Raw genomic sequence first — 26,388 nt, 5'->3', positions numbered from 1 at the left:
AGAGAATCGGGTTGAGAGGGAGAGATGGATCAGACGTGATTGAATGGCGGAGTAGACTTGATGGGCCGAATGGCCTAATTCTGCTCCTATAAATTATGAACATGAACTTCAGACTCCATGTCACCTAACCATTTTCTCCATAGATGCTGCCTGACATGCCGAATTCTCTGGCACTGTCTTTTTTTGTAAACCAACACCTGTAGTTCCTTGTTGTGCACCAACTTTCTATGCAGTTAATGTTTTCGGAGGAACATTCAGTGTTATACTTGAAGAAATTTGTGTCGTTTTAATTCTATACATTTATTGCTGCACAACACACTCAAGAATGTTAGACAAATTGCATTTAAAATACATAATGGTAATAGAAGTAAAATTGAAAGCTTATTTTAAGAGAAGTGGAATATTGGATTTGACGCAACTTGTAAGTTTTTGTAAAGCAGTTGTTGCAAAATATAATTACCGAGGCACGTTGAGTCTGAAGGGTCCCAACCTGAAACGTTACCTGTTCATGTTCTCCAGAAATGCTTCCTGATCTGCTGAGTTACTCAAGCACTCGTCTTTAAAAAAAATATAAACCGGCATCTGCAGTTCCTTGTATGTACGTTGTAAAATAGTGGTTTGGTTCATGAAGATGTAGTATCTTGAAGAGACTAAACTAGATGTTTTACTAATTCTGATCTGTGTGGGGAATCAGTGCCTCAGGCAGAGTGTCTTGGAGCGATGAGTGTGGGCTTTATTGTTTATATTGAAGAGACCTGCTAGAAATATTGTGGTTCTAATTGAATTTATTCATCTATGCAGTTTAAGCTCAGAGTTTTAGTTACAGGCCTGCGGTTAAGATAACAATTATGTTGCAGAGGTCTGCACTAAGCCTGGTTTGAAAACCATCAAGAGTGCACTGAAGGGACCTGTGGCACACTGTATATTTCAACATAGGGGTAGCAGAGTGGCACAGCCAATAGAGCTGCGGCCTCACAGCGCCAGAGACCAGGTTCAATCCTGACGTCGGGCGCTGGCTGTATGAGTTTTGCACATGACCGTGTGGGTTTCCTCCAGGTGCTCTGATTTCCTCTCGCGTCCCAAAGACATGAGGGCTGACAGGTTAATTGGTCTCTGTAAATTGCCCCCTAGTGTGTAGGGAGGGTTGTAAAAGTAGGATAACATAGAACTAATATGAACGGGTGATCGATGGTCAGCATGGACTCGGTTGGCCGAAGAGCCCATTTTCATGCTTTAACTAAACTTTAAACTTTTTCTTTAAACCAAAACAAATTAAAATATTAAAAATTAAAATTAAATTAAGAAATTAAAATATTTTAATGTTTATTTAGAATATTTATTTTTTTAAATAACTGCAGTAAATTGTAGAAACGACAAAAGTGCAGATGCTGGTTTATACCAAAGATAACCACAGTGCTGGAGTAACCCAGCAGGTCACTCTCGTGCACCGCAGACCCCCCAGCCCACATTCAGGCTGAAGAAGGGACCGGACCCAAAGCGTCACCTATCCTTTTTCTACAGAGATGCCGCCTGGCCCCGCTGAATTACTCCAGTTTATCCGCAATATGCTGCAGGCTGTTGAACTGATTTGATTCTACCATATGCAGCATCATCATCTTCTTGCCTCTTCAAGATGTAGTCAAATCTCTTTCTATTTTCTCCTGTGCAGGAAGGACTTATCCTTCTGGTTTTTGTTAAATGACCAGGTTCTGCTGCAGCACTTGTATCTTAATAGTTGCACAAGGATGGAGTTTAACGGTTTATTGTACTTGGGGGCAAGGAAAATGTTGGACCCGCTTACAGGTGAAACTTTCAGGTTCTGCGCTCTGAAACCAAGTTGTTGCAACTGCTTTGACACAGTCTTCAAATAACAAAGAAAAGATTAAGAAAGGGTGTACAGCAAGTCCCACTGGCTATTTGAATTGTTGTAATTCAACCTGACAGAATTCACAAACCTCTGTCCAAAAATTTAAGAAGTGGATCGAATTAGGAATTTATTTGGGAGAAGAAAAGTAAATAAATCAACACTTTTCAACCTTCATTCCATGGCGTGTGAACTGATGCAGTGACTTTGCCTTATTGAAAATTGGGATGCTGATGGTTTTCAAGGAACGCAAACCTAGTAACATGGGTTGGGGAGGCCGTCACCTGTACTGCATCGTTATTTTGTTCTTCACTTCCCTATAGTCCTGTTTCCAACCGGTTGGTTGGACCTGTGTTAGTGGGTGTGAATTAAAATTGAGATGGAAGATTTAGGTTCTTTTTTAAAATGGCTTCAGCATCGACACTATTGACGCAAGATGCTGGTTCACAAAAAAACAGAGTGCTGGAATAACTCAACGGGTCGGGGCCGCATCTCTAGAGAACGCGGATAGGTGAAGTTTGGGGACGGGTCCCTTCTTCGGACTGGTAGAAGAAGGGTCCCGACCCCGAAAAGTCACCTATCCATGTCCTCCAGAGATGATGCCTGACCTGCTGAGTTACTCTGGCGCTGTTTTTTTAGTATCGACATTCTCCTCGTCTTCAAACGGCAATCGGACAGACACCTTTCCTTTCTTGCAACTTGGTGCTAACAGCAAGTATTCTGAGATGAAAGGGGGATTATGAGATGCAGACTATAAAATCCTTCTCGTCCTTTCCAACAACATACTGTCAGCCTAATACCTGAAGGGGACAAGTGCTCCACACAACACTGTAGTATTTTTTTCACTACCTGTGCCAAGACATCCTGCCATTTATCCAGCTGAGATGGTCCAATTATTGCTGAATTAGGGACACACATCTGTAGCTCGTGCTTACCTTGAAGTAGCACATGTTCCTCATCGACTCTCAGCTCGGGAGAGGAAGCTTTTATCCTGCAAGACTGGATCAGGTTCAACCCCAAGTCCCTGCTGAAGTGTGCGCCTAATCCACTGCTTCGAACCACAGGTTTTCTAACTGCACCATTTTAAAAGGATCTTTAAAGTGTGAGGCTTAAGCCAGGGATTGTAAGGAATTGATTCAAGTAATAAATCATTTTGTTTTCTGTAGAACACAAAGTGCTGATAGAAACAAGAATACTGCAGATGCTGGTTTACAAAAAAAGACACACAATACTGGAATAATTCAGCGGGTCAGGCAGCGTCTCTGGAGAATATGGATAGGTGACATTTTGGGTTGGGACACTTGTGCTGGGGTAACTCAGTGGATTACATTGCATTTGTGGAGGGAATTGGCGGGCAACGTTTCAGCTTTGGTCCCTTCAGACTGGTTGTAGAAGGGGGAGAAAGCCGGAAAAGGGCTTTTGTCACAGGGCTTTCTTGTCGAGAAAGGTCCCGACCGGAAGCATTGCCTGTACATGTTCTCCGCAGATGCTGAATGATCCGCTGAGTTACTCCATCACTTTTTGTTTGTCACAAGAAAATTCCAGCATCGGCAGTTCCTTGTGCCTTCATATTGTTAGTTTGTGTTACGAGATCTGCTGCATATACTGACAAGAGTGTGAATAATTGCATGGTTTCATTATCGAAGACTGTGGAAATTTACACAAACTCTTTGAACTCTAGATGGTATTCACAATGGTCCTGATGTCTGGAACTCGTCCAGTGGCATGGGTCAGCCCAGTTATGGTATGATGGGAAATCCTGCAACCCATTTGTCTCAAGCAGGTGGCTACAGCAATCTACATCCACAGGAACGCCTGGTAAATCTTTTTTTTTTCCTCTCCAGAATAGTCAGTGTCATACAGCACAGAAACAGGCTCTTCATCCCAGCTCATCCATGCTGACCAAGATGCCCCATCGGCACTAGTAGGTGCCTGTCTGCATTTGGGCCGTGTCCCTCCAAACCTTTCCCATCCATGTATCTGTCCAAATGTCTTTTAAATACGTTCCGAGATGGAATGAGCTGCCAGATGAGAATCTTTCCCCTCTCACCTTAAAACTATGTCCCCTGGTTCTTGACTGCCCTGTTCCGAGTAAAAGACTATGCATTCAGTCTACCTTTTCCCATCATGAAGATCTTATCGAAACATATAAAATTATTAAGGGGTTGGACACGTTAGAGGCAGGAAACATGTTCCCAATGTTGGGGGAGTCCAGAACAAGGGGCCACAGTTTAAGAATAAGGGGTAGGCCATTTAGAACTGAGATGAGGAAATTCATTTTCAGTCAGAGTTGTAAATCTGTGGAATTCTCTGCCTCAGAAGGCAGTGGAGGCCAATTCTCTGAATGCATTCAAGAGAGAGCTAGATAGAGCTCTTAAGGATAGCGGAGTCAGGGAGTATGGGGAGAAGGCAGGAACGGGGTACTGATTGAGAAAGATCAGCCATGATCACATTGAATGCCAGTGCTGGCTCAAAGGGCCGAATGGCCTCCTCCTGCACCTATTGTCTATTGAATTTATACACCCCGACAAGATCACCTCTCAGCCCCCTGCCCTCCAAAGAATACAGTCCAACCTCTCCCTGAAGCTCAGATCCTCGCATCCTAGCAACATTCCCATAGAATGATAGTTCAAAGCTGGCAGACTTGAGGGTGGGGAAGTTTCAATTAACATTAAGAGAAACTGATTGTGCTGAATGTTGAGAAGAAGCTCTAGTGTTTGGGGGGGGGGGGGGGGATAAAACATTTTTATTTCTGCAAGTTAATTGGATTGTAATTGCATTATCATTTAAACCGTTTGACCACTGCGTGCATGCGTACTGTAACACAACTTGCGTTGGATATGGTGTTTACATTTGGTTTGATCACCTTCTGGAAATGGTTTTCAACGAGTAAGCAGCTCACAAATTTATTCAGAGTTCTCTCAGAAAAGCTCTGAGTGAGTCAAAGCAACTTTGGGACTGCTGTTAAAAAGAACTGCTTAAAATGAGGTTCTTTTTTTTGTGCCAATTTAACAGCATTTCTGGCTGAGCAGCCTAGCTTAAAATGGTTCACTTTTTGCATGTGTAATCGATTGTCGTGCTTAAATGAATTTTGGGTGGCCTCTAAGACTGGATGCAAGGTATTTTCAAAAATATGTAGCAGAACAGGAGATTGGTAATGTAATGGGGATTGTAAAAGTATTCTGTGGAGTTTTTAATTGCAGAACCATGGGTTTTTAAATTAATTTCCCCGTGGATATTTAGAGTCTTAGTCATACAGCATGGACACAGGCCCTCTGGCTCAACATGTCCATGTTGACCATTGCCCTTTCTAAGCTAGTCCCATTTGCCTATGTTTCGCCCATGTTCCTCTAAACCCCTCCTATACATGTACCTGTCTAAGTTTAACGGCTGGCACAATGGTAGAGTTGCTGCCTTGCAGTGCCAGAGATCCGGATTCTATGCTGTCTATGGATACTGTCTGTACAGAGTTTGTACATTCTTCCTGCGACCACATGGGTTTTCTCCGGGTGCTCCGGTTTCCTCCCACACTCCAAATACGTGCAGGTTTGTGTAGTTCATTGTGTACAGGGTGATCGCTGGTCGTTGTGGGTCTGGTGGGTTGAAGGGTCGTTTCCGTGCTGTACCTCTAGAGTCTTAAGTGTTTTTTAAATGCTGATATAGTACCTGTGTCGACTACCTCTGGCAGCTCGTTCCATATGCTCACCACCCTCTGTTTCCCCTGCACAGAGGCTTTTAGATAGGCACATGGATATTTTAGGTTTAGATTTATTATTGTCACGTGTACCGAGGTACAGTGAAAAGTTTTGATTTGCATGCTATAAAAAAACAAACGGATCAGGTATATCCTACATAAATACAATCGAGTTAAGCTCAAGTATAATAGATAGAGTTAGGGGGAAGATACCGCGTACAGAATATAATTCTCAGCATTGTAGCTCGTCAGTTCCTTGGACACAAAGTCCAATGTCCACAATGGGGTAGAAGTGAATCAGTTTCGTTTTATTTATTATTGTTACGTGTGTGGAGATGCAGCAAAGATCTTGTTCTGTGTGCTATCTAGTTAAATCATAAAAAAACATGAGGACAATAGAGCCCTTCTGGAACAGCATGCAAACAGTTGTCACTTTGTGGTGCCATTTGCAACTTGGAGGTCTCTGAACAGTCTAGCGCTTATCTAAGGAGATGTACAATTTCTTACATACTCACTTTAAGGCCCAATATCCTGGTGGCATGGGATGCCGATGGGGAGGATATGGATCGCTTAGTTTAACTTGGGTTAGTTTAACTTGGAACCATGTTCGCCACGAACGTTGTGGAATTGTAGGTCTGTTCTGTTTTCTGTAGAGTTCAAGCCAAAATGTTTATCATGATAGCTTTGTGAACATAGAGAAAGTTATAGAGTCATACAGACCCTTCAGCCCAACTTTCCCACACTGACCCACGTGTCCCATCTACACTTGTCCCACCTGCCTGCGTATGCTCCATACCCCTCCAAACCTATCCTATCCATGTACCTGTGTAAATGTTTCTGAAACATTGTGATAGTACCTGCCTCAATTACCTCCGGCAGCTCATTCCATACATCTACCACCCTTTGTGTAAAAGAAAAAAGTTACCCCTCGGGTTCTTATTAAATCTTTTCCCCCTCACCGTAAGCCCATGTCCTCTGGTTCCATTACTCTGATAGGGGAATGTGTGGAATTCCACTCTGGAAATGAACTGATGCGGAAAAGATGTTGGCTCTCCAAACCAAACCAGCTGCTTAGATTATGCTCCTTTCTTTAACCCTGACTTTTCTGTTCCACATTCTCTCCCACCCTACAACAACCTTCCTCCCTGGTGCCAAAACACGTGTGGGTTCATAGGTTGTTTGACCTCTGTAAATTACCCCTTAGTGTGTAGGAAGTGGAAGCGAAAGTGAGTTAACAAAAAGACTGGTGTGAATGAGTGATAGTCAGCGTGGACTTGGGTGTAATTCTAAACAAAACTAAAATTTGATGAAAGGATCAGAGTAGGAGCATTCTAAAGTTGCATGCCATCAAACAGCCAAGTGAGCAACTTGAATCTGAAGAAGGGTCTTGACCCAAAACATCACCCATCCATGTTCTCCAGAGATGCTGCTTGAGCCGCAGAGTTAGCTCTGTTGCATGGAGGTGGATTTTGGCTCTACCTCCAATATATTAACGCACCATCAACTCTGCTCTTTGTGATCAAGCTTTGCTTGATTACAACACGTTTAAAACCAGATCAAATCTTTTTGGATCTAGCTATAAATTCTCTCGTGACTTTTCATGCAGTGCAAGCCAGCATTCCAGAGTGTTGCCCAAATGATTTTATGATTAGGTAGTAGTTGCCGTAAATGAGCCAGAAACATTTAGAATTTTCCTGTTTGTTTCTGGTCAATTGGAGCAGCCAAAAGTCTTTCATTCAGGACTATTGAGAGCATGCAGCGTAGGTTTACTAGGTTAATTCCTGGAATGGCGAGACTGTCATATGTTGAAAGACTGGAGCGACTAGGCTTGTATACTAGGCTTATATTTAGACGGACACGTTAGAGGCAGGAAACGTGTTCCCAATGTTGGGGGAGTCCAGAACCAGGGGCCACAGTTTAAGAATAAGGGGTAGGCCATTTAGAACGGAGATGAGGAAAAACCTTTTCAGTCAGAGAGTTGTAAATCTGTGGAATTCATTGCCTCAGAAGGCAGTGGAGGCCAATTCCCTGAATACATTCAAGAGAGAGTTAGATAGAGCTCTTAAGGATAGCGGAGTCAGGGGGTGTGGGGAGAAGGCAGGAACAGGGTACTGATTGAGAATGATCAGCCATGATCACATTGAATTGTGGTGCTGGCTCGAAGGGCCGAATGGCCTCCTCCTGCACCTATTGTCTATTAGTTGTGGTGGATTTGAAATTGACTCGTTTTGTGAATGGGTTAAGAATTCATTTGCTTGTTAGAAAAACCTTTTTTCAGTACATTTTTATTCTGCCTCCTTTGTGCCCCCAGAGAGAGACTCATTATAATCAGACCGCGTCACTGATAACAAACGACTTGGGAAACATAAGCAAACTAATCCGCAGTATACCATATTGCATTTCTGAAATTATTGATTCATCTGAAACAGTGACTGATGGGACTGTAGATCTGATTTTATTTGTTCCAATGTCAGAACTTGTGCCAGGTCCTCCGGCAGTTTTGGTGAATAAATTTAAAATCTCAATCTCTTAACCAAGTTAGATTTAATTGTATCCCTTTGTCTGAAAGGCAATAAAGTCGATTTTTGTGGCCAAGGTGGCATTACAATGTAATGTTGTACAATGTAACGTGGGGGCTTTGGAGAGGGTGCAGAAAGGTCCATAAGAATGCTGCCTGGATCAGGGGGTATTGGGTACAAGAAGGGATTGGACAAACTTGGTGTGGGAAGGCACTGTAGATGCTGGTTTACACCAAAGATAGACAAAATGCTGGGATTGTTTCCCCTAGAATGCTGTAGGTTTAGGGGAGACCTGGTAGAAGTGTATAAAATCGTGAGGCATAAATAGGGTTGACAGTCAGAACTTTTTTTCCCCAGGATAGAAATGTCAAATACGAGAGGGCATAGCTTTGAGAAAGGTTGAAGTTTAACGAAGATATGCAGGGCAGGTCTCTTTAGAGGCGGATGCCTGGAGTGGAAACCAGAGCTCCTGGAGGAAGCCCCAGCTCTATCTTCTCCCACTTTTCCATCCACTCCCTACACACTAGGGGCAGTTTTAGTGATCAATTAACCTACAAACCCATACGTCTTTGAGATGTGGGAGGCATCCGGAGGAAACCCACGTGGTCACGGAGAACGTGCAAGTTCCACACAGACAGTACTCAAGGTCAGGATCGAACCCAGGTCTCTAGTTCTACCAGCTGTGCCACTGTGCTGACAAAGGTCATGGCCCACCCTGAATACTAACCTAAAGTTGTGTGCTCTTCTTTAAATATTAGCTGCATTTATAGTTTTATCTGATTAAAAATTATCAGATAATTTGAAATCTAAGATTGCAGTCAATAGCCTTATCAGAAATAATCAATGGAAATTAAAATATTGAGAATTTCAAGTGAACCAGATTTATTTCGTCTGCTGTGAGTCAGCTGGACAAATCCACAAATAAATTATTCTGGTTTTATACCTCACTGCTCTGTCATTGCTAAAAGATTAAATATGTTTATACCTGATGAGCAGCTAATTCCTGCATCTGCAGTTCCTTTCTGATCCGGTATTTTAACTTTGAAATATGACTTGCCTGTATGGTTGGAAACCCTTGCACAATTTTATCATCATTTCCCCCCTTCCCCCCTTCCTTGGCTTTGTCCCTGTAGTTGGCTGCAACCCCCCTTTGTGGGCTGCATCATGTTGTGAAGTCCTGACAAAGCTGCTCAATGGCCATTGACAAAGGTTAACTCCTCTGGGACCAGAGGAACGGAGACACAAAACCTTGAAAGCACGTGCCACCAGACTCGGGAGCAACTTCTGCCCCTCTGTTATCAGGCTTCTGAACGGTCCTGCCATAAGTAAGCGAGGGGACAGTCCCGTGCTTCCAACCTCTTTCATTAGGGGGCAGCACAGTGACGCAGCGGTAGAGTTGCTGCCTTGCAGCGCCAGACACCTGTGTTCGAACCTGACTGTGTAGGTGCTGTCTGTACAGAGTTTGTACGTTCTCCCTGTGACCTGCGTGGGTTTTCTAATTGTCCCTAGTGTGTGTAAGATAGTGTTAGTGTGCGGGGATTGCTGGTCGGTGCGGACTCGGTGGGCCGAAGGGCCTAGTTCCGCTCTGTATCTCTAAACTAAAAATTCAATTCAATTTGACTTTGGACTTTTTTTTTCTCTTACTATCATCTGCAGTGCTGAGAAACTATTCTACACTGGTATTTTTGCTCTTCACTCTGTATGTTGTATTTGCATGGGGATTTATTGCATTCATATATGGTATCTGATTTGATTGGAGATTGTGCCAAGAAAAGCATTGTATCTCGGCACACGTGACAATAATACGCCAGTATCATTTACTTTATGGCTTGACAGGTGGCAACGATAAACTGAGATTAGGAACCTGCCCGAGGAAATCTTAACTTTCAGCGTGTTTCATTTGCAATTCCTCCTTTAATTAGCCAATTCAAACATTACAACTTGATGGTGTGCATGTGTTTTCACGCACTATCTTATTGGATTACATTATTTGTTTATTGGACATCAATGTATGGGATAATTTTCTGCCAGCATTCACTTTGGTGAGTCCTTCAATAGACAATAGGTGCAGGAGGAGGCCATTCGGCCCTTCGAGACAGCACCGCCATTCAATGTGATCATGGCTGATCATTCTCAATCAGTACCCCGTTCCTGCCTTCTCCCCATACCCCCTGACTCCGCTATCCTTAAGAGCTCTATCCAGCTCTCTGTTGAATGCATTCAGAGAATTGGCCTCCACTGCCTTCTGAGGCAGAGAATTCCACAGATTCACAACTCTCTGACTGAAAAAGTTTTTCCTCATCTCAGTTCTAAATGGCCTACCCTTTATTCTTAAACTGTGGCCCCTTGTTCTGGACTCCCCCAACATTGGGAACATGTTTCCTGCCTCTAACGTGTCCAACCCCTTAATAATCTTATACGTTTCGATAAGATCTCCTCTCATCCTTCTAAATTTTAGTGTATACAAGCCTAGTCGCTCCAGTCTTTCAACATATGATAGTCCCGCCATTCCGGGAATTAACCTAGTAAACTTACGCTGCACGCCCTCAATAGCAAGAATATCCTTCCTCAAATTTGCATTCCTTGCATCACCTGTGGTGTTTGAGATTGAGATGGGGGTCTGGTAATGGGGAGATTTTAAGGTGGCTTTAAGGTGAGAGGGGCAAAGTTTGAAGGAGATGTGCTGGGGGTGGGATTTTTACACAGGTGGGTGCCTGGAATGAGCTGCTTACATTGCTGGTGGAGGCAGGTACGATGGTGGTGGCATTTGAGAGACTTTAAGATAGGCACGTGGATATGGATCACATGCAGGCAGCTAGAACGTTGTCATGTTCGGAACTGGCACTGTGGGCCGAGTTCACCTGCCCCTCTGCTGCCCTGTACTACATTCTGTGTGTCTGTTTTGTTATTTATTTAAAACCCCAGCTGTTGAGTTTTATTATTTTCACGTGTACCGAGCTACAGCGAAAAACTTCTTAGTGCGTGCTGCCCTGTTAAAGACTATACATGATTACAATTAAGCCATCCTTTTTAAGGATAAGGGGGAAGTCTTTAAGGACCGAGATGAGAACGTTTTTTTTCACACAGAGAGTGGTGAATCTGTGGAATTCTCTGCCATAGAAGGTAGTTGAGGCCAGTTCATTGGCTATATTTAAGGGGGATTTAGATGTGGCCCTTGTGGCTAAAGGGATCAGGGGGTATGGAGAGAAGGCAGGTACGGGATACTGAGTTGGATGATCATATTGAATGGCGGTGCAGGCTCGAAGGGCCGAATGGCGGTGCAGGCTCGAAGGGCCGAATGGCCTACTCCTGCACCTATTTTCTATGTTTCTATTCTATACAGATAAAGGGTACAACATTTAGTGCAAAATAAGTCCAAATGATGATAGCTGAAAGGTCTCCAATGAGATAGATGGGAGGTCCGGACTGCACTCCAGCTGATGAGAGGATGGTTCAGTTACCTGATAATCTGTAACACTGGCTCTGGCTTCAACCAACCATCAAGGTGGCAAATGAACTTTGCGACTGTTTTCTTTTGCAGGGCTATCCAATACACGCGGTGCCATCATCAGAAGTCAACGGGAGCCTCACTTCCATGCCCGGCTTCCACTGTTCTAACAATGCAAGTTCGGCTGCATTTGGCGTTTCATCTCACACACCACCAATCAGTGGGACAGACACCATCATGAGTATGTATGGCTCTTTGTGCATGATCATTGCCTCAATTCAGTTGATACATCTAAGTTGGATAACTATTGGATAACTTGAACATACCTTCCCACATGAATGAAGCAATCTTGTTCATATACTTTCTGTGGTCATTGTCATAGAATCACTCAGCAAGGAAAGAGGCCCCTAGGCCCAACTCATCCATGCCGACCACGAGTTAATCCCATTTTCCTGTTTGGCCCTTGTCCGTCTAAACCTTCCCTATCCATGTTCCTGCTCAGGTGTATTTTTAATGCTGTTGTAGTATCTACCTCCATTACCACCTCTGGCAGCTTGATCCAAATATCCATCACGGTCCGAGTGAAAAAGTCAGCCCTCGGGTTCTTATTAAATCTAGTCCTTCTCGCCTTGTCCTTCACATGTCCTCTTATTTTTGATTCCCCTACCCCGAGTAAGACTCTGCATTCACACCATCTACTCCCCTCATTAGATTTAATGCTGATAAGTGCAAGGTGTTGTCTTTTGGAAAGTCAACCCGGGGTAGTACCTTCACATTGAATGGCAGAGCCCAGGGAAGTGTACAACAGGATCCAGGAGTACAGCTATATAGTTCCATGAAAGGGGTGTCACAGCTTGATAGGGTGGTCAAGAAGGCTTTCGGTGCATTGGCTTTCATCAGTCCGGGTATTGAGTATGGAAATTGGGATATTGTATTTACAATTGTACAAGTCATTGTGAGGCTGCACTTGGCACATTGTGTTCAGTTTTGGTCACCCTGCTATAGCATGTTTGTAAGATGGAAAGAATGCAGAGAAGATTTGAGGATGTTGCCAGGACTCAAGGGAGAGGTTGGGCAGGCTAGGACTTTATTCCTTGGAAAGCCAAGGTCTGAGAAATGATCTGATACAAGTGTATAAAATCATGAGGGGAATAGGTAGGGTGAATGCACAGTCTTTTACCCAGAGTAGGGAAATCAAGAACCAGAGGATATAGGTTTATGGTGAGAGGGGAAAGTTTTAATAGGAGACCGAGGGGCATCGTTTTCACACGTGGGTGGTTGGTAAATGGAACAAGTTTCCAGAGGAGATAGAGGAGACGGGTACTATAACAGCATTTAAAAGACACTTGGACAGATGAAATGGGTAGTAAAGGTTTAGAGGGATGTTGGCCAAACGTGGGCTTAGATCAATGCTCTATGCCTTGTGACCAACAATCCTTTTACACATGGAATCAGGATCTTTATGCATAATGTTTAATGAAAATCATCTTGATTTGCATGGACAACTTGGGCCAAGGGGCCTGTTTCTGTGATGTATAACTCTTAAGTTATTTGATTTGAAACTTTCACTGTCATCTAAAGTTTATTCTCTGTTCTGAAAGCTTTAGCAATGCAGATTCTCAATTCATAGCCCTTATTTCTTTTGTCACTTCCATGATTGAGTTTCTCAAGTTTCAGCACTACTTTGGTTTTGAGTTGTTTTGTGCGGCATGCATTACAATTTTTTTTTTTAGGGCCAGCTGAAAAGTGATACACAAGCTCGTGGAGTTGGGTTGAAATCAGCCCGAGGTATTTTCTTGTTTGGAAATGGTAGAGAAAACAAGATCTCCTCAAAGTGTTTCATGTTGTTTGTGAATCATGTTTTTTTAATAACTTATGCATTTTGAAAAAGGGTTGTATTAAAAAAAAATTAACCCCAGTTGAAGCAGATTAATTAGATCCAGCTTTTACTGGGGCAAATCCCACATCTGGTCTATTTGTAGTGTACTTGTGTGGAAAGAATCCCTACAGTTTTAACATAATGGATGTCTTTAGACTGAGATTCAAGGCATGTGTAATGTTAAGTCTGGTTAGCTTTGAAGACCACCTGAATTTAATGCAAAATATCAATCTCGGGTTACATTTGGCACTTCTCACCAGATGACATCTGTGTTTCAACAGGAATGAGAAATTGAAAATTTATCTTTCTGTTCCAATAGAGTGTAATTTCTCTGTCTACAAGGACAAGATTTGAATTTTAATTATATATATATATATATATCTCATGTAGAAATAGCAAGCAGTCCTGTTGCACCATTCAGTGAATTTGACAAACATATACGTCGAACCCAAATAATAATTTTCAAATGCAAGTACTACTTTCTGCATTAGAGACAGATTGGTTGACATTTCTGTGGTCAATGAGTTCATGGTTTGAAGAATTTGATCATGTCTTGTACTGCCAGCTGTGGAGGAAAAGACTACTCTTGGATTTATGGGCTGTCTTACAAGTTTAATGTTACATAGAATTACATGGTTCCTTTAGCAATATCTTTGGCGTTGTATTCAATTTATGTTGTGTTACAATTTTCTGTGGCATTGCCAACTCCATGTTGAGAGGCATGATGTTTGCACACCCATCCAGGTCACCAACTATTAACCGTAGGTATCTCTCTTATTAGTCGTCCTTTGTATTTTTGATTCAAAGATACAGCGTGGAAACAGATCTATCGGCCCACTGAGTCCATGCCAACCATTGATCACCTGTTCACACTCAACATATAAGATCATAAGACATTGGAGCAGAATTTGGCCATTTGGCCCATTGGGTTTGCTCTATCATTTGATCGTGGGAGATCTATTTTTCCCCTCAACCCCATTCTCGTGCAGCATAAGAATTATGTTATTCCAATGTAGATTTAGAGTCCTAAAGTCAAACAGCACATAGATGAGCCCTTTGGCCCAACTCGCCCATGCCGACGAAGATGCCCTGTCCAAACTAAACCCATTTCACCCATATCCCTCTAAAGCTTTCCTATCTGTGTATCTTTGCAAATGTCCTTTAAATACTGTTATTGTACCTGCCTTATCTACTTCCTCTGGCAGTTCGCTCAATATACCCCACCAATCTCTGAGTGAAATATTTGCCCCTCTGGTTCCTATTAAATCTTTCCCCTTTCACTTTAAATCCTTGTCCTCTGGTTCTTGATTCCCCTACTCTGGGTAGAAGACTCTTCATTAGCAATCTTCTTTACCCCCTGCTGCATTTTGGTTGGAGTTAATGAGGCTGAAGTTGAATAATGGGCAATGGTTGAGAGTTGTGGGAGTCTTGTACAGACGTATCCATTTATAATTTCCTTTTTCATTAAACATTGTGCTTAAAGATCTTGATTCCCCCTTGTATAAGGATTGTTAGTCACAAGGCGTGGAGCGTTGATCCACCAAATAAACTTGCATTAAACTTTTCTAAGTTCTCGGCAGTGTCTCTGATTGTCAACGTGACTTTTTGTGTGAAGCTGGTGGAGCTGCTGCCTCACAGCAGCCGAGACCTCGATTCAATCTTGATTTTGGGTGGAGTTTGCACGTTCTCCCTCTGGTAACCATGTGGGTTTCCACCGGGTGCTCTGATTTCCTCCCACATCCCAAAGTTTGTTTGTAGGTTAATTGGCCTCTAAGTTGTCCCTAGTGTGTTGAGTGGATGAGAAAGTGGGATAACATAGAACTAGTGTGCACGGGTGATCGGTCAACATGGACCCATTGGGTCGAAGGACTTGTTTCCAAGCTGTCTTTCAATCAATCAATCCAGACTTCTTTAATTGAGTACTTTCACTACAATTATATTCATCTCTCTCACTCGTAGAAGATTTCATTTTGTGGTTGTCCTTCTGTGTAGATGTTTGAACTTTGAAATTGGGGTCTAGTCAGGATGGATTAAAACCATCAAAACTAGAACTCTTCCAACTTGTCCAGGAATTTGCGTTAATCGGTTCATGATTTGTAAAACCTGGTTAACCAATTTGAACCGCTTTGTTTTTGGATGCTCATGAGTAAGCATGACTTGGGGGGGGGGGGGGGGGGGGGAAGAAGAGGAGTTGGGGGGGGGGGGGGGAAAGAAGAGGAGTGGAGGAGGGAGGGGAGGGGGGGGTGAACACAAAGTGCTGGAATAATACAGTAGGACAGGCAGCATCTGTGGAGAACACAAATAGGTGATGTTTCGAGTTTAGTCTGAAGAAGGTCCCGACCCGAATTATCATCTATCTATGTTCTCCTGAGATGATGTCTGATCTGCTGAGTTACTCCAGCACTTTGTATCCTTTTACTTTTGCAAACCAGCACCTGCAGTTCCTTGTTTCTGCACTAAACATGACTTGAATTTGAATGAAATAAATTATTTGGTATGAAATGGACGATTGAATATATAATGTTTAGATAAACACGTGTGTTGTGATCACAAGGACGTGTGAATCAGACATAGGAGTGGTTATGTTTTTATAGGCATGAAAGACCAGTGTGGAGGTTTTTTCTGAATGTCACTTACAACGTTGACCATGGAATAAGATATCAACTGTTTCCTATTAACAGGTATATCTTAAGGAGGAATTTCTTTGGTCAGTGGGTGAATCTGTGGAATCCATTGACACAGGTGGCTGTGGAGGCCAAGTTGATGGATATTTTTACAGCAGTGATTAACAGGTTCTTGATTAGTATGGTTGTCTGGGGTTATGGGAAGAAGGCAGGAGAATGGAGTTGAGGCGGAAAGATAGACCAGCCACAATTGAATGACGGAGTAGACTTGATGGGCCGAATGGCTTAATTCTGCTCCTAGAACTTATGGATTTATAGTATTTCTCTCAGTGGTCTAAGAGGTGGTTTTTATCTGTTCTGGTTCTAGGTAACAGAGGAAGCTCAACTGGCAGTCCCCAGACCTGTGATGCCCTCGGAAAAGCTCTAGCTTCGGTAAGCTGGTCTAATGAGTCTCATTAAAGTAAGCGTTTAATTAATACTCTCACTAACATGAACCTGGTTTAATGCATGCACGTGAATTTTTTACGTGGCCTAAATTAGAATATTTGAAAGGTTTGCCATCCAAATTTCTTCTATCTTAAAAAGACACAAAGTACTGAGTAACTCAGTGGGTCAGGCAGCATCTCTGGAGCACGTGGATAGGTTTTAGGCCGAGAGCCTTCTTTAGATTGATTGTACTAGGGGGGAGAAAACTGAGGAGAGGTGGGAGCAGGACAAAGACCGGCAAGTGATAGGTTTCGGTATGGTATTGGTATTCAGTGTTTATTTAACATTTGAAGATGTAGTTGAGTGGATGGTGTCCTTGTATTAAAAATGGACAGCTTAACTGTACAGTAGATCGGTTGCCTCACAGCGCCAGAGACCCGGGCTTGATCCTGACCTCGGTCGGGTGTTGTCTGTGGGGAGTTTGCACGTTCTCCCTGTGAACGCGTGGGTTTCCTCCGGGTGTTCTAGCTTCCTCACGCATCCCAAAGACGTGCGTATTTGTGGGTTAATTGGCCTCCGTAAATTTCCCCCGAAACATCACCCATTCCTTCTCTCCTGAGATGCTGCCTGACCTGCTGAGTTACTCCAGCATTTTGTGAAATAAATACCTAGTGTGTCGGAAGTGGGTGAGAAAGTGGTATAACATAGAGCTAAGGTGAATGGGTGGATCATTGGTCAGCGTGAACTCGATGGGCCGCAGAGCCTGTTTCTGTGTTGCATCCCTGAACTAAACTCAGTTTTTGGCCCGTGCCTATTTTTCAGATCTATTCACCAGACCATACCAGCAATAACTTCCATTCAAATCCATCCACACCGGCCGGTTCGCCAGAGGCCATCGCAGGTATTTATGGTATTTCTCCTCCCAGTCTCCAAGATGAGGTCTCTATGTACAGAAATATTTTTTTTTCTCTCTGCAAATTGTTCATTGCTGTGCCTCTATAAATAAAATAGTACAGCTGCTTTCCCCGGTGCCCTGGGGTGCCACGTGCGCGCAGTGGGAGGGTCCCGGGGAGCCACCACAGACCAAAACACGCCCGACTCGCCGGAGAAGCTGGACGGCGAGGCCTGACTGGGCCGGAGGAGCAACGACAGCAGCGTGAGCCGCCACGATGAGGGGGGGGGGGGGGCAATGGGGGTCCGGCGTGGGCGACTGCCGTGAAGAACAATGGAGGACCGGGGGGGGGGGGGGGGGCACTGTAGTTTGGAATCCTCTGTCCAGGGGCTAAGTCTGCGTTCGTTTGTTCGTTTGTTTGTTTGTTTGTTCGTTCGTTCCGGTGACGGCACTGTGCACACGGCAGCCAGCCGATAGTCGCTTGTCTTTTTCTTTTTGTTTTCACTTTTAATTTTAAGGTTTCGTGTACCCTGTGTTGTGACTGTTGGCAGACCAATTTCCCTCTTGGGGGGGTGGGGTGAATAAAGTTTTATCGTATCGTACTGTTGAGGAAAATGGTACGATAGCACCACCCAGTGTTCAAAACTGAAACTGTACCTGCTGGAGATTTTGTAGGAGACGCAAGGAACTGCAGATTCCGGAAATGTCGAAACAAGGAACTGCAGGTTTACACAAGAAGACACGGAGTACTGGAGTAGCTTAGTGGGTCAGGTAGCATCTCAGGAGAACGTGCATAGGTGTTGTTTCAGGTCAACGCTGTGGTAAAAGCCAGCTTCTTCCAATTTCGAACCATAGCTAAAATCAAACCTTTCCTCCAATTCGACGACACTGAAAAAACCATTCACGCTTTCATTTCCTCCCGCCTAGACTACTGCAACTCCCTATACACTGGGATCAGCCAATCATCCCTGTCCCGCCTGCAACTGGTCCAAAACGCCGCAGCGAGACTCCTGACGGGTACCCGTAAAAGGGACCACATCACGCCGATTCTGGCCTCTCTCCACTGGCTCCCTGTACGGTACAGAATCAACTTCAAGCTCCTCCTATTCACATATAAAGCCCTAAATGGACATTCCCCCCCCCCCCACATCAAAAATCTTCTAACCCACCTCTCTAACTCCAGGTCCCTCAGGTCGGCCGACTTGGGGCTACTCACTATCCCGCGGTCTAGGCTTAAGCTCAGGGGTGACCGCGCTTTTGCGGTTGCAGCTCCTAGACTGTGGAACAGCATCCCTTTCCCCATCAGAACTGCCCCTTCCATCGACTCCTTTAAGTCCAGGCTCAAAACCTATTTCTACTCCCTAGCGTTTGAGGCCCATTGAGGAGGCGCTGTGAACTGTTTTGTATGTGCTGTTATGTTTGTGTGCTACTGTATGTTTCATTTTTTCCTTAGTACCTAAACAGATGTACAGCACTTTGGTCAACGTGGGTTGTTTTTAAATGTGCTATACAAATAAAATTGACTTGACTTCTTCAGACTGCTGAATAAGAGGTGCTGTTCCTCCAGTTTATATGTGGCTTCACTCTAACATTAGATCTTTTACGGCTGTTTATTTGAATAAAACTGATTGCCTTTGTCACTTTGCAGGTTCAGGTCAGTGGTCGAGAGGTGGGGCCCAGGGTGCAATGTCACCAAGTTACGAAGGGACGCTACATAACCTGGTAGGATTTTCGTGATTAACTTTAATTTGAAATGTTAAATCTGCGCAGTGCAAAAATTTAATACAACAATAACATTGTTTGGAAGAGAACATACAAACTGCACTCAACCCCTTCATTGACTATTTTGTTTGACAATTATTAAGAGAGCTCTTCAAAAATAATATCTGAAGAGGAAAACAAACCTGTGGTGTTTTGTGGCTTTTGTTATTGTTCTCTTCTATAATATGTCAGACTTGTACAGCATGGAAACGGGCCCTTCAGCCCAAAGCGTCCATGCTGCACAAGATGCACCATCTTTCCGAAGCAGTCCAGCTCTTTGTTCTGATTCTCCTGCCTGAAGGAATAGTTGCCCCTTATTAACCTTGTGGAGCCCCATGTCTATTCAAAACTTTTCCAATTAAAATTTCATTTTCAGCTGCCTCAACCTTCAAGTAATGAAAAGCCGAGTTCATACAACTTGTCATTTGAACCCAGATTCTGATGTCCCCACTTGTTCTTCTGCACTGTGTCTCCTGTGAGACCTATGCATATCTCTTGAGTCTGGCACTCAAAAGTTGTTCCTCATATCTTGCACTGTATAGCTAAAGAATTAAACCTTCACTTTTATATTTAAAGCATCTTTACTTTTGTTTTGCGTTGCTAAAACTAAAGCTGCCTGTTTGGTTTCTGTCCACCATCTACACACGTGGCTGGTAGACACCCTACCACCTCAAATCTGGCTCGGGGGCACCTCAGTAACCTACTTGGCCCTGAATTACCTCCTCCACCTTCAGTTCTGGATGCACGTCCTCTTTCTGCCACCTGCCCACATTCTCCCTCACAACCCACCTTAGTTCCTGTTGCTCCCTACTCTCTTCAGCACTTGACTTCAGCACAAAGTTCCCTAACCTGGACATCCTCCTGTTGGCCTTTCACCTCTGACCCCTTTCCCTGCATATGCCACCATTGGTAATGCCATAGCCACATCCCCATCTTCACTGGAGATGGTCTTGGAGAGGAGGATGCTCCTCAAACTGCGGAGCATCTTGGACAATACAGCTCACCCCCTCCATGACACACTGGTCAACCTGAGGAGCACCTTCAGCAACAAACTGGTTCCACCAAGATGCAGCACAGAACGCCACAGGAGATCCTTCTTCCCTGTGGCTATCAAACTGTACAACTCCTTCCCCTTCTGTCATGGGGTAGACTGACTCCCCTTCCCCCTCTCCCCAATCTTTGCACATCCCTAATCCTGCACTTTCCACTCGTCACTCTAATTTCATGTATCCTGTTGTGTTTTATCACTCGTGGCAGACCAATTTCCCTGCTGGGATAAATAAAGTTGTATTGTATCGTTTCACCAGCTGAACTCTGATGAATTAGTTAAACTACATACTCGTGTCCTTCAGTATCCTGCCTCTAACGGTTCCACCAAGCCCACAATGGAGAACACACAACATCCTGGCTCTAAATTTGGCACGGGTTTGCGACTGATTCTCTCAAGTACATCCAGTGTCTGTTGGACATCATTGCCATGTTCCCTCTTGACCGTACCCCATTCTTGCCTCTCCACCACTTTCCTCCTTGGTTTCAAATGTCTTAGAACATAGAAGAGCACAGGAACAGGCCCTTCGGCCCACTGTGTCAGTGCGGAACATGACACCACGATAAACTAAACCGATCTGCCTATATGTGATCAATATCCCTCCATTCCCTGCATATATACGTGCCCATCTAAAAGCCTCTTAAACATCACTATTGTATTGTCTCCACCACCACTCCGTTTTAAAAAAAGCTTGCCCCATACATCTCCATTAAATTTTGCCCCTCTCACCTTAAAGCTCTGCCTTCTAATCATTGACATCCCTTAAAATATTTTTGCCCTGCGATTTCACATAGCATCTCTTAAGATAACAAGACACCCTGAAATGTTTTACAAACTTGAGGTGCAATTGCCTCCTACTTTACTGTAATAAATCTTTTTATACGGAATAGGTAGACGCAAGCATCTACAGGTGCTGGAATCTAGTGCAGAACATAGTGCTAGAAAAACTCAGCAGGTCAGGCAGCATCTTTTAAGGACATGGGTAGATGTTCTTCAGACATCATATTGATTGGTGGGAGGGAGGAAGCTGGAAAAGAGATGGGGGCAGGAAAATGCCAGGCAATTGATAGCTGGATACATGTTTATTGGCCTCGGAAGGTAGTTGAGGCCAGTTCAATGGCTATATTTAAGAGGGAGTTAGATGTGGCCCTTGTGGCTAAAGGGATCAGGGGGTATGGAGAGAAGGCAGGTACAGGATACTGAGTTGGATGATCAGCCATGATCATATTGAATGGCGGTGCAGGCTCGTAGGGCCGAATGGCCTACTCCTGCACCTATTTTCTATGTTTCCCACAGGCCATCAGGACTGTTAACTCTCATATCACCAGGGACTAATTTAATTTACTGTATTAATTTATTTTTTGTGTTAAAAACATTTTTTTTCTATTCTGTTTTGTAGTTTAGCACAATCTGCAGGCATTGCCACTTTCATTTCACTGCACATCTTGTATATGTATGTGACAAATAAACTTGACTTGACTTAAGTGAAAAGGCTAGAGGTCAACAGGAGACAAGGGTGAAAGATAAGGAGAAATCACCAACAATGATGCACCCATTTACACAAATCCTACATTGCCAACAACCCCATCCTCCTCACCTGTATCCACCTATCACTTGCAGGCTTTGTCCCACCCCACCTCTTTCCAGCATTCTTTCCAGCGTCCATCAATCTGAAGAAGGGTCCCAGCCCGAACGTCACCTATCCATTCCCTCCGCAGATGCTGCCTGAACCGCTGAGTTACTTTTGATAAAGAATGATGTGTGTGTGTAAAAAAAACACAAGAAATTTAAATCGTACACTTCCGATAAATGAAATATTTGATCTTTTAATTCCAGCTGGTCAGAATGATTAGAGCTGCACTTTTCCTCTTGTTTATAAATGCGTTGAGCATTGCGTATCTTTTCCAAGCAGCAGAATAAGATGGAGGATCGACTAGACCGACTGGACGATGCCATTCATGTGCTGCGGAGTCACGCTGTCGGACCAGCACCAGCTATGCCTGGTAACAACCACAGTGACTTGCATGTGATGATTGGACCGTTGCACAATGGGCCGGTCGGAGGTATAAGTGCCGGATATACACCCCCAGTCCTGCTCTCAGCCAACCGGCATTCCATGGTGAGTGGTTGTTCTCCCTCGATCGCGATACTACGCAAAGTCGGCCCGTTTATTTTGCCACGCTGGTTGTCTCTCAATGACTTTTGTGTGTGGGACTTATTCTAGTTATTGCTATCTACAAGTTTAGTTTATTGTTATCTCCAAGCAGTGCGTAGTTTAATTTATTATTGTCCAGGTATGCCAAGGTACAGTGAAAAAAGAATGTTTGAGTGCAATCCACTCAAAGAAATAAACTATCCATAAATACTATCAAGCCGTCCACAGTGGATAAAGGGTACTGCATTCAGTGCAAGATAAAGGTGGTTTAAAGGTCTCCAATGAGATAGATGGGTGGACAGGATTGCTCTCATGCAGATGAGAGGACAGTTCAGTTTCCTGATAACTGGTGGGAAGAAATTGTCCCTTAATCTGAAGGCATGAGTTTTCAAACTTCTGTGCCTCTTTCAGTGAAATTATCCCTTTTGTGTATTGATGGTTGTCTTTAAGTGAAATTATCCCTTTTGTGTATTGATAGCCTTGGGATCTGATGTGTTGAGATGCTTACAGTGAGCATATAAAGTCTCTGAGGATTGGTGCTTTAGTCTTCAAAGCAACATTGGTTAAGCAAGCGGCAGATTTTTTAGATACGAGTTTAGGAGACCGAGAGACAATCTTGTTGGTGTGTATTCTGAGGGGTTTGTTTGGTGGAAGGTGGATGTTTCCCTCCTGGACGTCTAGATCCAGGAGGCAGATGTTCCGAATTAGTGACAGCTAATTTAAAATAGATGGTGAATTCCAGTGAGCGTTGGGAAAATTGAGATCCATAGAGTCATTGAACCTAGAACAGTACAGCACAGAAACTGGCTCGTTGCCGAATATGATGCCAAGTTAAATTAATCTCTGCTTGCACATGATCCACATCCCTCCATTCCCTGCGTAATCCAAGTGCCTATCCAAAAGCCTCAAATGATAGATACGCTTGTGTCTGCCTCCACCACCATCCACGTAAAACTCTATGTCAATTTTTTTTTAATCCACCACTCTATGTAAAAAAAAAAAAAAAAGCCATGCCCCACACATCGTTAAACTTTGCCCTTCGCACCTTAAAGCTGTGCCCTTCCGTATTAGATATATTTTACCCTGGGAAAAAGGTTCTGACTATTTACCTTATCTGTCCCCATCATAATTGTATATACTTCCATCAGGCATCACCTCGGCCACCAATGTTCCAGAGAAGAAAATTAAGTTTGTCCAACCTCTCCTTATAGCTAATATTCACTAATCGAAACAACATTTCTAGTAAACCTCTTCTGCACTTCTCTCTAAAGCCTCCACATCCTTTCTGTAATGGGGGGACTGGAAGCTGAGATGAAGTCAAAGACCATTTTTTAAAGAATTGCAAGGAATTGCAGATACTGGTTTACAAAAAAGTCGTCTGCCTGCACATGATCCACATCCTTTTATTCTCTGCACTTCCAAGTGCTTTTCTAAAAGTCTCTTAAATGCCTCTAACATATCTGCCTGAACAATCGGAATTTTGGTCTTTAGCAAGGTCTTGAGCTGAGGCCGTGGTCAAATGATCATATTCCCGGGGTCAATTTTGCTCTCTTTTTGTTTTCATTTCTCGCGCGAGCCTTTGGATAGCTAAACACGTGTTGTCTTCGGATCTAGGTTGGAGCTCATGAAGAAGGCTCGGGAATATCTTCCAACCCGAGTGGTCTACCGAACCGTGTACTGCCATCACAGTCAACTGCACTGTCGGACCTCAACCGTCCTCCAGAAACCTACAGCGGTCAGTGTGCACGTGTATTAATATAAATCCCATCCATATATTTTCCTTGGGTGCTTGTTTCCTTCAAGGTGAATGCTCATTTGTGGAATGATTTTGTGAAAGGGCTTGGTGTTTGGACATCTCTGCTTGATGCATCATCGTTAAGGTCCCATTCAGTCCCGATCTCAGCTATGCATCTGGGAGATGAAGTCAAAGACCAATTTAAAAAGAAATTGCAAGGAATTGCAACAAAAAAGTCGTCCGCCTTCACATGATCCATATCCTTTTATTCTCTGCACTTCCATGTGCCGACTTAAAAGTCGCTTAAATGCCTCTATCATATCTGCCTCCACCATCGCCCTTGGAAAAGCGTTCCAGACCCCCACCACTCTGTTTAAAAATAACTTTCCTCCTGAATCTCCATTAAACTTCTTCCTCTCAGCTTATAGTTATGCCCTCTAAGGCCATCCTGGGAGGAAAAGGTTTTGTCTACCCTATCTATGCCCCTCATTATTGTATATCTATCAAGTCTCTTCTCAACCTCCGGGTAAGAAAACGAATTGTGTGGAGATAATTTGGCTCCCTTTTTTATGGGGGGAGGGGTGGAGGGGTAAACAGCTTTGTGTCGAAGGCATACTCCAAAGAGGGGACGCAAAGAGCCACAGATGCTGAAATCAAGAGCAAAACATAAAGTGCTGGAGGAACTCAGCAAGTCAGGCAGCATCTGTGGAAGGAATGGACAAATGATATTTCGGGTTGGGACCCTTCTTTATGACATTCTCCAACAAGTCAATGTTTATATCGCATGCAATAATTGTGGGCTTGTTGTAAACGTGGGTCATGCTATGTTCTTTCAATATCTTGGAGGATTGGTACTGAACTTGACTTCGTAGGTCCCAACGTCTAAACAACACCATTTGCTCCACCTGGATAACCTGCATCCCAATGGTATGAACATAGAATTTTTACATTTCAGATAGCCCACAATCTCCATGCTGCTTCCTATCATCTCATTACCCAGTTTCAGTCATAGAATACAAGGTGCTGGAGTAACGCAGCAGATCAGACAGCACCTCTGAAGGACATGAATAGGTGGTGTTTTAAGTTGGGATACTTCAGAATCCGTGTCCTCCAGAGATGCTGCCTGACCCAGTGCTTTGTGTTCTGCGCAACATTCCAACATCTGCAGTTCATTGTGTACCCAGTTTTATTCCCCTTCCCACCGGTTAAATCTGACCCCCCCCCCCCCCCCCCCCCCCCCCCCCCCCCCCGGGTTCTACCTAATGTCTGCCAGCTGGCAGTCCCTGCCTCACTCCTCACCAAAGATACTAGAGAAACAAGATGAACCACTCCGTTGAAATCGCCTATACTGAAGTGTAGTACGCAAAGGAGCCATTTTAGTAGGCAAAACCCGGCGTTCGCTATGCCTCTCGCAGTGTAATCAGTGTTTTGGGGGAACAGTATGTGAGATGATACCATTAAAATGCAGAATATATCATCTATCAATTCGCAGATTTTTGTTATTTTTCTTTTAAAATGTTTCTGCAAGTTTCTGCCTACTAAAATGGCGCCATGACGTACTACGGTTTTTAGGGTCGAGTGGTCTATCTTGTTCCTCTAGTATCTTTGCTCCTCACCCTCCTCTCTTTATACCCCTCTATACTCTGTCCTAATGCAAGGTCACAGCCCGAAATGTCAACCACCCCTTCACCTCCACAGATGCTGCCTGACCTGCCGAGTTCTGCCAGTAGTTTGTGGGGGTTTTTTTTTTTTTACTCCAGAATTCCACGGTCTCTTTTCTCTCTGACTCTCTGGTTGATTGCTCGGATTATGTAGCGTCTTTGATCCTCATCCTTCCACAGGGATGACCAGTGGTCTGCAGCGATCAAATGCCAGCCAGTCTGCTGCAGATATAAAACGGGAGGACAAGGAGGATGATGAAAATCACAATTCTTCGGGTTCGGAAGACAAATCTGATGACGAGAGGAAAGATTCCAAAATGTCATCTAGGGCGTCAAGAACAAGGTATTAGCCTCTTTGTCCTTGAAAACTTGATTGCAATCTACTATTCCTTTACAAATGTATTCGTTAGAACAGAGACTATTAAGCAAAATCATAGGTGTAAATTGAAATTGTTTTTTTTCCCCCTATAATTCTTGGAGTACATCATCATCATTGTAAATGAACATTTGTGGAAAGTTTGGGTAAAGTCAGCAAGGCTTCGAGTTCTGTCCGGTCTTTTAAGAAAAATCTATTTTGGCCACATGGTGAGCTGTCAATAACATTGCTCACAAAATGTTAATTATTTAATTCAGACTTTTATTGGAAGCTGGTTCCAAACCAAACACATGAGGCCCACACTAT

The 26,388-nt window shown here is 43.7% G+C and overlaps 1 protein-coding gene across 13 annotated transcripts in view; it reads left to right on the top strand.

The window, feature by feature from the left end:
- The window catches only part of tcf3a (transcription factor 3a), a 149,650-nt gene that overhangs the window by 104,043 nt on the left and 19,219 nt on the right, over nt 1-26,388 (top strand). For 10 of the 13 annotated variants that reach the window (XM_078424210.1, XM_078424211.1, XM_078424207.1 and 7 more), the window contains 8 exons: nt 3,546-3,682; nt 11,619-11,766; nt 16,396-16,460; nt 17,277-17,355; nt 18,995-19,068; nt 22,065-22,274; nt 23,925-24,045; nt 25,887-26,049. In XM_078424210.1, the coding sequence (XP_078280336.1) occupies nt 3,546-3,682; nt 11,619-11,766; nt 16,396-16,460; nt 17,277-17,355; nt 18,995-19,068; nt 22,065-22,274; nt 23,925-24,045; nt 25,887-26,049 (997 nt within the window). The remainder of the gene's footprint in view (nt 1-3,545; nt 3,683-11,618; nt 11,767-16,395; nt 16,461-17,276; nt 17,356-18,994; nt 19,069-22,064; nt 22,275-23,924; nt 24,046-25,886; nt 26,050-26,388) is intronic. The other 3 variants (XM_078424214.1, XM_078424203.1, XM_078424215.1) reach the window with 1 other exon arrangement.

Source organism: Rhinoraja longicauda, chromosome 28 (genome assembly GCF_053455715.1).
Source record: "Rhinoraja longicauda isolate Sanriku21f chromosome 28, sRhiLon1.1, whole genome shotgun sequence".
Lineage (NCBI taxonomy): Eukaryota > Metazoa > Chordata > Chondrichthyes > Rajiformes > Arhynchobatidae > Rhinoraja > Rhinoraja longicauda.
Note: the sequence above shows the minus strand (reverse complement) of the source record. Positions and strands in the feature narration are given on the sequence as shown.